At 35.4% G+C, this 12,448-nt stretch overlaps 1 protein-coding gene across 1 annotated transcript; it reads left to right on the top strand.

Moving 5' to 3' along the window:
* Positions 1-9,061: 9,061 nt before the first annotated feature.
* Positions 9,062-9,562, top strand: LOC133824205 (uncharacterized). The gene has a single exon (XM_062257075.1). The coding sequence runs from the start codon at positions 9,062-9,064 to the stop codon at positions 9,560-9,562; it is 501 nt and encodes a 166-aa protein (XP_062113059.1).
* Positions 9,563-12,448: the final 2,886 nt, after the last annotated feature.

Genomic DNA, 12,448 nt, shown 5'->3' with positions numbered 1-12,448 from the left:
CCTAGCATCCTCTGGAAGGTAGTCAAAGTTGGCACTTTGGTTATGCTTCCAAAAATCGTAGAATCATCGAAGTGTCACGTTCTTGTACCTTTCCAGGTCTTTGGCATTCGTGAGCTTGAGTTGCTCCACTTGGCTCTTTAGGCTGGCAATGCACTTATCTTTCGCAAGATTTTCCCCCTCAAGCCTTTTGACTTTGCGCTAGTGGATTCGGCTGGCCTCCTGGTACTCCTCTCTCTGTTTTCTAGCACTTTCTAGAGAGGCCTGTTTCTCCACTAGATCCGCGGCCAAAGAGTCCTTCTGCTGGGTCACCAATTCCAGCTCCCCTGCATGCCTTGCCTCCGCAGCTTTAAGGTCCTCCATCAACTTCAACTTCTGAACACGGGACTGCTCGAAGCTGGCACCGGAGCGCAGACAGGCAGCCATTAAAGTCAGCATGGCCTACGCAAAAAAGAAGTCTTAGACAGACTTCTGAAAAATCAAATTATAAGTAAAGAGAAGTAATATGCTTACACTGGCAGTCTCATTAAGGGCCCTCTTGATGATCTGATCGACCCCCATTTCCTCTGTCCTTGCCATGGCCTCTTTGTAGAAGTCATGTTTGAGGATTTTGGCCAGGCGGTCCTTGGCAGACCTCAGGGCACGGTGTGACAATTCTGTCCCAGGAGAAGCCCCCCTAGCCTGTTGTATTTGTTCGGTAGGGGCTGGGGGTGATGGAGCTTTGGCAGCTGGAGCATTCAAAGGTGGAACCTCCTGCTTGAGAGGACGTTGTTCGGTGTCTGGGGCAGGAGGCCCGTCTGCCAAAGGGCTAGAGGCTCAGTTCCTCTTAGCCGAGGGCATTTGGCTGGACTCTCCATCATGTCGCCTGGACGACTTCCTCCTGCGAACCAGGGGGACTTCTTCTTCCTCCTAAGTGTTGTAGATATCGAAGACGTTTGCAGAGGCCATTTCTGCAAAAAAGGTGAACATGCTGACAATAAGCCAAAAATAGATGACAAATTATGTTGAATCAGAAAAGAAATAAAGAAAAATTGTAAAGTCCAATACCTGAGCTATTACTACTAGTCGCTATACTATTGACTCTACTAGTCATACACTCACTCTCTGGCATGAAGAAGTCTGGCCCTAGGTTTGGAATATATGAAAAATTTCCGTCCCCGTCAAATAAGTGACAGGGAATTGGAAAGCTATCTAGGAATGAAATAACTGTACCATTTTCATCAGAGGACTCGTCTAAGTCTATGACGGGCTAGGTCGCCTTTTGTTTTCCCTTTGCTTTGGGGGCAGAAGACCTTTCTGCTGGGGGGTGCCGATAAGTTCCCTGATTGTAACCCGGGTTGGTCTCTGTCGAGGAGGAGACACTGGCGGTTGTGACTTGGGATTTTCCTCAGCAATGGCACTTTGTGCTGCGGATTCCCTCACATCCTGGTGAGGGGCCAGGAGGCCAACTAGCCTCAATTTGGCCTTGGTGACCAGAGATTTGATGCTCTTCTAAACATCTGTCATGTTGGCCAACATGGCAGACCTCAACACCATGTCTGGTGTTGGGTCTGGTCGTAACCATGGGCTTGAAAAACATAAGAAGTTTCATAAAAATGCAAGGAAAAATGCTAAATAAAAGCAGCGACCAGTGGAAAAAGACTTTTACCTCCTCGAGTGAAGGCCAGGTTATTTGCGACCATGTCGGCCGTGAGTAAATACTCCTAGCTGTATTTCCCCAGGTTTGAAATGTGGGTTGTGTCACTCAGGAAGGTTCGGCTAGTCTCCTGGTGACAAAAGTGAAAGAACCCTGTACCAGACTGTTGGGGGTAGGACTTAAGGTCAAAAAAGGTAATTGATCTCGTGAGGGGTAGGCTCCGGCCATTTTTTGTGATTATAAAGGATATAGAGTGCAGCAAGCATTCTATATCCATTTGGTGTGATTTGAAAGGGGGCAACTCCAAATAGTCCGCCACCCCCTGGAAGAATGGATGAAGAGGAAGAGTAGCCCCAGCCTCTATGTGATATCTCGACCAGGCGCTAAAAATGCCTCCAGGAAAATTCACCCGCTCGTCCGCAGTAGCGAGTTTGAGGGTTACCCCAGAAAGGCCGTATTTTCTGAAGTAGTTGGCTAGCATCCTAGGGGTTACATGACTGAGTGGGGAAAGATACCAGTCGATCCCAGGAAGAATCGAATGCCGAGGACAGGCTCTGACTTGGATGTGAGGGTCAAGGGAATTATTACCTCGACCACTGTTCGAGGGAATCCCAGCCTGCGAGCCAGGCTCGGCTGGTGGATTTGAAGGGTTTTTCTTCTTTTTCGCGGTATACTTGGCACGACCCATGTTGACGGGAGTTGGTTGAGGTCTTGAAGGAGAAATTCGTGAAAAGGGAATCTCTTAAATTCGTTGAGCTGGTTGCTCTTCACCCTCGAGCAGCTGTGCAAGCAAGTCGTCGTCTATCGGCCTCTCTCCTCCCCACAAGTCTGACATTAAAAGCTGCGAATAGACAAAGGGGGAGGGGAGGAGGAAGAGCCTAAGAAGATGATTAGAATAACGTTGTTCGTGTATAAAAGTCTAACTTTTATACAGCAGCATTCTAACGAAAAATTGAAATTTTTATACGAACAGTTTGAAAAACAGATCAAAAAGTGAAAGTAAAAAAAAAATTCTGAAAAACTTTTTAAACTCCAGTAAGGGCGGGAAAAACCCACTTTTTCAACTAGCCTAAAAATCAAATTTTTACTTTGATTTTACGTCCTAAACCTATGATTCGACTATCAAACTTATTCATAACCCCTACAAAGCAAGTATGCTCTACCATATCTAACATCAAGAGGCAAACGTCCAATTTTCCTATATTTTTACCCAGGAACACGACACTATTTCAGAGCCTAAAAAGCTAGCATAAAGAGACATGCACAACACAGTAAAGGGTGCGAAAGTTCTGAAATTTACCTATACGAAAATTGAGAAGTCTTGGGGAAACTTCGATTCTAGGCGTGCAAGCAGCATATTCCTGGAACAAGGAAGGATGAACTTCAGAGAAATTTCTGGGCTCTGTCTTGGGAGTTCTTGGAGTGTTCTTGAAAGAGATAGCTAGGAAAAGGTGAAAAAGTAATTTTGAAGGCTATATATATATATTGTCTGAGATATGTTAAAAAGAGGCAATCATAAGTTACCCTTTTTCGAAGCATGGGGAAGCGTGATAGCCGTCAAAAGTTTACTTGGGAACCGGAAAGGCATGATTGGACGTGAGTAGGTCACTTTTTTCAAGGAGGCACGAACTATTCTGAAAGATTTGGTGGGGTAATCGAAGGGTCATTTTCCTAAAGTTTATTTATTGCTGGTCGTAATAAATAAACATGGGGGAAAATGTTATCCAAAAAGTAGGTGTGGACGACGTGGTAAATATTTTTAACACGTGGCTGACACCTGGCAGAGGTTCTGTTCGACCATCGATCAGGGATGTTCCCCTGACACAGCATTTGAGTTTTATATACGACCAGACTGCTCATATACTTCGTATATTTTTTAGTAATCTTGTACAGTTGTAATCATTATCTGAGATTATTTCCCTTTGTACCTGATTATCCAATTAATTAGGTAAAAATATCTTTGATTGATTCATGTAACTCACCTTGAGCCTATAAATAGAGAGAAATAACTCAAGGGAGGGACTTTTGGCTAATTTTTGTTTATGCTTTAGAGGAGAATTTTTTCTATTATCTTCTGGTTGTATTACTCATCCCTCAAAGGCTTGTGAAACTCAAGAACCCTAGTTCTTTTATCACCCCTTTAAGAATCAAGATCAATAATAGCTTAAGTGCACGTAGGTCATTACCAATTCTTGGGGCCGAACCACTATAAATTGTTGTGTTGTTTATTTTTCTTTCCATTAGATCTTATTCAATACTTTCCATCACATCAAGCATTTGACTCCGTGTGAGTTGGCCAAAATGAGGGTCAACAGGTAGTATGACACACATATATATATGACTTTGATATACAATCAATTAGGTATATAATTAATGACTTAATATATAAAATTAATTAATTAATTAATTAATGGCAAAGATCTCATGATACCTTTTCTGAACTGTACTCATCGGAAGAGGAAGCCTCGGCATGAAGGCGTGGGATAGTAGCGAAAAGGGTCTGAAAGTGACAAGTAGTCTTAGATGACGAGTCGTCTTTGTCGTTGCTGTAAGGTAGCCTCTGCTTGGCCTGATCTTTGCTGATGCATATTTTGGCGATGCGGTTTTGAAACATCGGCATCAACTCCGCAAATTCATATATATATCAATATATTCAACCAATGACCTATTCATAGACACAGGTAAATAATTACCTTCTTTGACCTTTTGCAATGCTTCGAACAGGGGCTTTTGGTTCTTTTTCTTCAGTTACTATAGTAGTGTTAATATAAAGAAGACTAAGTGCACAAACTAAATGGAACCAATTTCAAATACGTAGGTGCATTTTATCAAACACTTTATGTGCGACTCAAAATCCAAACTAACTTTTAATTTACAAACACAAATTTAGACCGTAAACTTTGATATTTTAGGATTTTAAACTTTGAAATCTATAAATCTATACAAAGAAATCAATAATAAATCAAAACTACAATTAAACCTACATAAAACATAAATCTCAATACCAAAATAATAAATATTAAACACTTTGTGGCTACCTTGCCGCTGTTGGAAGATGGAGGAGACGTCGACGATGTCGCAGGTGGCTGGCTGGTGGTTCGACGTCAACGGTGTTGCAGGTGGGCTGGTTGGTGGCTGGAGGTTCGGCTGGAAGTGGAGGCTGAACGTTTTGGCTGGAAGAAAGAAAATAAGAGGGAATAGAAAGAAAGAAGGAAGAGGGAAAAAGAGAGGTGTGGGGGGAAAAAATTATTTGATGAAATTTTTTTAATGGGCAATGCCGACACCTATTAACTGTCGCTATTGCCTCCAATAGTGAAATCTAATAGGTGTCGGCATTGCCCATTAAAAAAAATTCACTTTCTCAATAGCGACACATTTTAACTGTTGGCATTGCTCCAATACGTTTTTATAAAAAATTATTTAAACATATATATTAATAATAAAAATCATAACTAATAAATTTATATATTGAATTTTTTTACAATATTTTTCCAATTAATAAAACAATTATTTTTTAACTAATACAAATTTTATAAATGTGTTAAAGAATAATATAGTTAATTTAATTTATAAATATGTTAAAGAATAATAAATTTAAATTTTGATATAAAAATTATTATAAATACAAAAGTTAATAATATGAAAATTTTGGAAACAAAAAAAATCTTGTTTTAAAAGATTTTAATAATTTTTATAAATATATATTTACATAATTTACTTTATTTTTAATATTATATTATTCATTAATTTTTTTACAATATTTTTTCAATTAATAAAATAACTTTTTTTAACTAATACAAAATTTATTAATGTGTTAAAGAATAATATAGTTTAATAATATAATTAATTTTATAAAAATGTTAAAGAATAATAAATTTAAATTTTGATATAAAAATTAATATAAATACAAAAGTTAATAATATGAAAAATTTAGAAACAAAAAAATCTAGTTGTAAATTTTTTTTAATAAATACATATATAATTTTTTTAAATATATATTTACATAAGTTAGTTTATTTTTAAAATTATACTATTCATTAATTTTTTTACAATATTTTTCCAATTAATAAAACAACTATATTTTAACTAATACATATTTTATAAATATGTTAAGGAATTATATAGTTAATTTTATAAATATGTTAAAGAATAATAAATTTAAATTTTTACATAAAATTATTATAAATACAAAAGTAAATAATATGAAAAAAATTAGAAACAAAAAAAATCTAGTTTTAAAAGTTTTTAATAAATTAAATTATGGCTGAAAGTTTAGTTAAATGTTTATAAAAATAATCATTGGATTTTTTACATATGAATTTATTCTATTTTAAATTTAATGGCTGAATGTTTATAAAAATATTTTTAAATAGTTATTGAATTATCACTTATGAATTAATTCTATTTAAAAATTAAGTCTTAACTATAATACAAGTAAAAATGTATTTTTCCACATCTAGAAATTATATTTTTCTCATATTAAAATTTTAAATTTGTTAATTTGATTATAATGTTATTTTCTAAATAAACATGTTAAATTATGAGTATTTTACATAATTTTTAGTTTTGGTTATTTTATGGAATTTAAAAGTAAGTAATGGAGTTATAATATTTGAAATGGATAAATAAATTATTTTATGAAATAAAATAATGTCTTGAGAGATTTAATCAATCTAGTAATTTTAAGAAGACAAACAATAGTGATCAATGCATGCTACAATTTTATTATTTTGAAAATGATAGAAGTAAGACGTGTAGAATTATCATTTTAGAAGTCACGTTTACGCAACGTTCCCACGTATGCATGTCGCATGCAAATTCACTTTTACGTTAAAAAATATGTCTATAATGCAACCATGTAGCTTTTACAGCAAGATCATGCATGCAATATAAGTAGAATGTGCATTATTCTTTTATGACCTTATGTGTATTTATGCATTGTTTAGATGTTGCGAGTAACTCTCACCATATGTGCATGGCCCATGCACACATGAGTTTTATGAGTAGGAAAAAAAGAGTTTATGTGAAGCTAAGGAATATTATTTTGGTTATGATATAGGCTCATTGAGAAGTTGTCATTTTACTTAGCTTAGACCTGAGGTAAGGAAGTTAGATAAATTTTTGCTTATTTATGTTGTGAATGGTAAGTTTGTTTGTATGAATGGAATTGTTATGAGGTTTTGCGCTATGAATTATGAAATGCTTTGTTATGATGATGTGATTGGATTGTATGATTGTTGTATGCTATGAATGGATGTTAGCGTGATGAACGCGACACATCAAAAAGGGGTTGCTAAGGATATGAAGACGTAGCCCGAGTTACTAAGGATATGAAGATGTAACTCCAAGGACAGACATGCCGAGGTTATTCAAGGGCCAGAGATCCTATTTACCTCAAAGGGTGACATGGACAAGTTAGCGGGCCATGTTCACAAGGAAAATGTTTATGATGATGTTATGATGTTTATGTTATGATGATGTTATGACGTTTATGTTATGATGTTTATGTTATGATGATGATGTTAATGTTGACGTGATTATGTTTATGATATTGACGCCATTTTGACGACGATGCTATGATGTATAAAGATGGATGAATGTGTTTGTGATTTGTTGTATCTTACTTGTTTGTTGTTTGTACTTCCTTACTGGACTTTTAGCTCACCCCCTTACTTTCCCTTCTAGGTAGAAAATAGGTTTCTCTATGGTGCGCGTGGTGATGTGGGGAGTTCTGTCATCCTGGTGTGTATGGTGTGGGGGCATCCTATGGACTAGAAACAATCAGTTTAAAACACCATTTTCTTTTAATAACGTTATGTTTAATTGGACTTTTTAAATTTATCTGTGGGACTTGAACTTTTGGTCGTTTAAGAACTTTGCATGAAAAACTAATATTTTCTTTTTAAACTATTGGGCCCAACTTGCATGTGTTTAGCAAGACCCCATTGAAATCTTTATAATAAGTGGCTTTTCTCCTATAAACTAATGAATATGTGAATGTTTTACAGAGCACTAGATTAGGGTGTTTTACAAATGGTATCAGAGATGGTCATCCATGTTTCCAAGGATCCTCCCCATACACGCTAAAGACGAGGAAATCTCACCTCACCGCGTCGTAAGTATTTGTTTATGTGGTGTTACTTGTTTCTGTTTTACTTAATTTTATAGTTTTGTAACTGCCGTAGTAAAATGCCTCCTATTTTGAATATTACTAAGAAGTACTACTCAAGGAGATCCGTGCCATGCCCAAAGTCTAGCTTGAAGAGGATCAATATGATTGGCAGATAACGGTTCTGAAAACAGCAAAGGTGGTTTGTGATTGCATTCAGGGAATCATGAACAAAAGGGGAGTCTTGTTATGGCCCATAGAGCAATTTTGGGTTATGAAAGAAGCATTGTCGATGTACTCGGAGGCTCTTCATCTGTTGGATCGATCATGGAATGACGTTGAGCCAGAAGACCTGGAGTTTAGCACCATGGAGTTTGTAATTTGCGATTTTCTGGTAAATTACAAATTTAGTTGTCTGGTGTTGGTATTAGTAAAGATGGATGATGGCAGGATAGAATAGCATCTAGAGACGGTGCATGATGTGGAAGGAGAATTGGCATTTAAGGAAGTATTGCGAGCCATACCACGTCTGACCGCTAGAATGGAGATAATGGTGAGCGCTCCCGGCTATTTCCATATCTCGGAGAACATTTTTTATTATAGTTCAGGGGACGAGTCCACCGTTGAGGACTAGAGTCCATTACATAATCATTGGATGGGGTGCTAATAAATAAGATGGGATAATAATTTTCTAAGACTTTAAGGGGTCTATGTTTTGCTCAGTAAAAACTTTTGGAAATTTTTAAATTTTTGGAATAATTTGAACATTTTGAATGTTATGATTTATTTTGTTGCAAATTCTAAATGATGTGGTTTGAATGTATGACTTTACATTTACCTATCAGACCATTATACAACTATTCCTTCCTTATGGTTTTCCTTTGATTGCCTTAGAACCTCATTATGTCGACTAGAGGAAGAGGAGGAAAGGGAAGAGGAAGGGGCAGAGGAAAAGGTGTCCCCACAAGGTCTGAGACCACCCCTGACATTGAAATGCCATCTGTTCAACTTGCAGCTCAAGTAGCACCATCTGTGGACCTAGCCACAGAGGTAGAAAGGTTAAGAGAACAACTGAGGCTGAGAGACGAGGAATTGGCACATGCTAGACAAGCACCGCAAACGCCCCAAACGCCCGAAGTGCCTTAAGTGCCAGCGGTGCAACCTCAGCCGCCCATAACACCTGCAACACTACCTGTAACTCATGGGTTCAAGCCAGTGTATGAATGTTTCAGAAAGCAAGCCCCACCAACCTTTGAAGGGAAAGCTGATCCAAGGTGGCAGAGGATTGGTTAAGGTCGATCGAGGCTATCTTTGATCATATGGAGTTGAGTAATCACCAAAGAGTTTCTTGTCCAGGTAATTTACTTAAGATGGATGCACAGATTTGGTGGGATGTAATTAAACAGACCCGTGATCTGAATAACATGACTTGGGAAGAGTTCTTCCATGCTTTCAGTAAGAAGTATTACAGTCCTACTGTGCTAGCAACTAAGGTTGACAAGTTTGTAACTCTGGTACAGGGGAACCTATCTGTCACTTATTATGCACTGAAGTTCGATCGATTTGTTAAATTTGCTCCTGAAATGATGCCAACTGATGCATTGCGAGTCCAAAGGTTCGTGAGGGGACTCAAGCCGATGATTTCCAGTGATGTTATGATGACCAGTGCTGAAGTGGTCAATTATGCAGAAGTACTTGATAGAGCACTTAAGATCGAATATCTTGAAGAGCGAATAAGGAAGGATAATGCTGCCAGAAGAGAGAACTATTGGAACAAGGGATTTAATGAGGGTAACAAAAGAAAAGCAAATGAAGGGTAGGGCATGTAGAGTCCTAGAATGTTTACTTAGCTAGCTAGATAGTAGTAGTAGTAGTAGTAGTAGTAGTAGTAGTAGTAGTAGTTTGTAGTATTTTAGATTCCGTGAATTTTGGATCAAGTCGGGATTTGGTTGGAAACTCGTAGCAACAGTTATGGACTTTATAAGTTTAATCTATAGTTTAAGATTATTAATTATAACATAAGGTTTAATTTTTTTAGTAGTTATGATTATTATAGTATAGGTTTATGATATTAGTAGTCTTGTTTGTGGAAAATTGGGTGATTGCATAAGAATAAATTAATTATGATATTATTAACAAGTGTTATGGATTGAGCCTACATAAAGCCCATTAATATTTTGGGCGTAGTAAATTCGAAACCATCCTAGGGGATTAGAGTTTTTTATTTTATGGTTAGTTAAGATATTTATGGATTAGAATGTTATTTAGATAATTATATAAATTTTCTGTAACTTTAGGGTACTGTAACTTCCAACCTATTTTTGACCCAATTATATTATGAATTTTGAAGAATAGTATTCCGCGAAAGTTGTAAATAATTGAATTAGCTTTCTAACGGTATAAAATAGGTCTAAATCGGAATCTTACAGCTCCAGTTATATTGATTTTACTACAGGTAAGTTTAAAGTTATGAGATTTAGGAAGTTAGAAGTTAGGATTCTATTTTGTTTTAAATTTAAATTAGGATTATAATTAGAATGAAATTAAGTATTTTTTTTAAATAAAAGAAAGATGTAGAAACTCTAGAACCTTCCAGAACCACTAAGAGCATGACACTTGTCATAATCATGTTTATTTAAGGATTTAATTATAAAAGAAAGTTCTAGAAACTCTAGAATCTTTAAGAACCACTAAGAGCATGACACTTGTCATAATCATGTTTATTTGAGGATTTAAGTATTTTTTTTTAATAGGATAGTTTCACTCCTCAAACTCTATAAATAGGACCTAGTGCTTAGCCATTTTCTTCATTCTTCAAGTACTTGATTAGAGCCTCCAAGGTGCTAGTGTTAGTATAGAGAGATACACTTGGGTTTGGGATAAAAGTTTTATCATTCTAAGCTTTCTAAACACTTGGGAAGTGAGATATAGTGTGATTTCGGTGTTGAGGTTTAGATCAATCTATAAGATCAACCAAGGTATTCCTATTCCTTAAGTTTAGTTCTTTATAATCCTTTAGTTTTCTTTAGTTTATTTTATTCAGAACCTAACTCTTGTTTGTGATTCTTGATTAGGTATTTAAGCTCTTGAAACTGAAGGTCCTTCTTGGTAAGTTTCTTCTTGATGGTTTAGTTTTCATATTCATCTCTATTTTTAGAGATTCTCACCTTTTTCTACAGTTGGTTTATAGGAGTTTTCTAATCCCGTTCTTTTTCTCAAATATCCCGGCTTTTGGTAAGGAAAATAGGATATATTTTATGTGCTTATATGTTATGTTATGTTTATGTTATGATATGTTTATGCTATGATGCGTATATGTATGATATGTTTTTAGTTCTTGGGCATATGATTTGTTCAGATAACAAGCCCCATAAATTTATATGATTTGTTTAGATAACAAGCCTCGTAAATCTATTAGCATATGATTTTCCTAGCTAGCAAGCCCCAAGAAGAATGATGGCCATCATGATATATGTTTTTTTATTTTATATAGTCATATGTTTTGTAGTGTATGCTTATATTATAGTCTTATGATTTATGATATATGTTTTTAGTAGATTTTCCTTGTTGGGCATTAGGCTCATTCCTTTATTTTTAGTATGATGGAGAAAAAGAAATATGGAAGGCGTAGGATTCTTGGCAGCTGGGCTTGTGTATTAAGGATGAATGGAATGAGTGGAGTGCGTGTCGATCGAGGATGACGTTTATTTTAGTCTTTTGAATTATGTCTCTTTTGTAGTTCCGCATTTAGTTTTTAACAATGGATTTAAAGTTATGTTTTATGTTTTTTTTTAAAACAATGGGTACCAATGCCATATTTTCTATTATTATGTATTTGATACAATATTTTGACTTTTAATAAAGTTATATTATTTCATATGTATCTTTCCCAAAATAGTAGCTATGTCTAGTAGTTTTAATGGTCCAAGGTCTTAGAAATAGTTTGGCTATTACAGTTGGTATCAGAGCAATGGTTCATATCAATGAAGTTCTCGTTGATACACACGCTTAAGCTCCGAATCTCACCGCCAATGTAAGTGTTTATGTTATAGTTATTATTTTTATGTGTTTCGCTGACGTTTTAACCCTTATATTTTTACTTAAGAATATTTGTAAATTAAATTTTTCATTTTATTTTATTTATTATCTTTGCATTTATGATTGTATTTAGTGAAAACTTTTTCCAAATAAATATCATTGTTATTTTTTATGACATGTATGAGTTTGATTTTATTTTGCAATCATAATAAATAATAAATTTAATATATAATGACCAAGTTCGGTGAGGGTGGATATAAATCAATGAACCAGGTTCTATATTGAGAGTTCGGGGGCCATAGTAGTGGGAACAATTATACTGATCCCAGCCCTCCCTCAATATGGTTAACTTTGGAACAACGACGAGTTACGAGCCTGAGGGTTAAGTCATATTGGATGATTAAAAACAAACTTAGAAAATAATAAAGACGACTTATTTTTCTAAGTTTAGAAACACACCCTAATTATAAAGAAGGCTTATATTATTATTTTCATAAAAAAAAAATTAATAGGTCCGAGTTATGTTTACTTAGATTAAGTTTTTGCCTTAGAGCCTATTAGGGTAAGTTCTAATATGTTTTCTCGACTATTAGAACTTTGCTGAAGATGTCGCTCAGAAGGTCTGCACGCACCAACGCCAATGCCTCCAGCATCGCTCCTGAGACTTA

This window comes from Humulus lupulus, chromosome 3, assembly GCF_963169125.1.
Source record: "Humulus lupulus chromosome 3, drHumLupu1.1, whole genome shotgun sequence".
Classification (NCBI taxonomy): Eukaryota; Viridiplantae; Streptophyta; class Magnoliopsida; order Rosales; family Cannabaceae; genus Humulus; species Humulus lupulus.
This window is presented reverse-complemented; position numbering and strand designations above follow the sequence as displayed.